Raw genomic sequence first — 1,320 nt, forward strand, 5'->3', positions numbered from 1 at the left:
GTGTGTGTGTGTGTGTGTGTGTGTGTGTGTGTTTAGAGAATGATCCTGTGAAGAATCCCCCAAATCTGTAAACACAGTTTTTGGTTTTCCTGAAGATTTTCCATTTCCAAGATGAAATGTGGAATCTGCCTTCTCTTCCTGATGTCTTTATTTCCTTACAATCGGGTACAGAAAAAACAATTGTCAGCACAGAATTGCTGACTATTGAGGGGCTCTGGGGATCCAGCAGGCCCCCCAGGAGAGTGTCCAGGAGTTGGGTCCGGTGGTGGGGTGGGGAGAAGTTCCTTTCTTCCTAGAACAGACGTCTGCAGGCTTTGCTCCTAGGGCCTGGAGAGCGCTGAGGACGCACCTGGGGACTTGAACTTGGAGAGGGAGGTAGAGGTTGCAGTGGTGAGGTGGGGAAGGGCCTCAGAAGGTGGAAATCCACGTCGTAGGCGGGATTAGAAGAGCGCCTCACTGGACTAGGGGTGGGGGCCCAAGCACGGAGATATGGGATGGGCCCCTGCGGGCCGGCTGGAGGGTCCATCCATTGCTCCTCGAAGGCCTCTATTTTTCTGACGATCTCTGGCATAAATTCGCAGAAGAATCCCTGCTCGACGACCATGTTCTCACCGAGGGGTCTCAGGAAGGCGCCCAGTTCCGGGTCTTCAGGACAGTCTCCCTGGCCTCCTGGGCGTTGGTCGGTGGCTCCCACGAGGCCCTCAGGGATCAGAATGAGGTTGTGTCCTTGGAGACTCACTTGCAGGACAGAGCTTGGCGCAGGCTGTAGCACCAGGTCGCCGTCGTCCATGGGTACCTGTAAGGAGCAGCCCGCGGCCACAACCACCACGGAGGTGAGCGCGGTGGCGTTGGCTGCTGCTGCAGAGTTTTGCAAGGTGGGTTCCGCCGGGGCCTCTGCAGGGTCTGCAGGGTCGTCTAGTCGGCGGCGTTTGGCAGGGCCAGGTCCTCCAGGCTGTGGTCCCCCGCAGGGCGCAGGGCAGGCGCTGGGGCTGCGTGGACGAATGCCCACCATGTCGACAGCGCTGTGGTGGATGCTCCCGTTTCGGGGCAAAGTGAGTGCGGGGCGCAGGCGGCGCGGTCCTGCGCGTGCTGACAGTCAGGTCCAGAGGACAGGTGAGGTGCGCTAAGCTTTCGAGTGGGCGGCAGTCCTAGCTTCTTTGGATCTGCGCCCACTGCTGTGCTTGGCGTCCCACTTTGGAACCTTGCAACTATGCACTGACCCGGATGCGCCCTGGAGGGCCAATTATATTGCCCGCGCAACCCAAGTTCCAGTGTCACGCTAAGCTCCGCCCCTACGGAGCTCCGCCCCTAGATGGGAGG

At 59.5% G+C, this 1,320-nt stretch overlaps 1 protein-coding gene across 1 annotated transcript; it reads right to left on the reverse strand.

The window, feature by feature from the left end:
* Nucleotides 1-292: 292 nt before the first annotated feature.
* Nucleotides 293-1,012, reverse strand: LOC308653320 (proline-rich protein 23C-like; the record flags this gene model as incomplete). The annotated part of the gene is made up of 1 exon (XM_081301921.1): nt 293-1,012. The coding sequence occupies one exon, from the start codon at nt 1,010-1,012 to the stop codon at nt 293-295; it is 720 nt and encodes a 239-aa protein (XP_081158047.1).
* Nucleotides 1,013-1,320: the final 308 nt, after the last annotated feature.

This window comes from Spermophilus citellus, assembly GCF_964194105.1.
Source record: "Spermophilus citellus genome assembly, chromosome: 7".
In the NCBI taxonomy this organism is placed as follows: domain Eukaryota; kingdom Metazoa; phylum Chordata; class Mammalia; order Rodentia; family Sciuridae; genus Spermophilus; species Spermophilus citellus.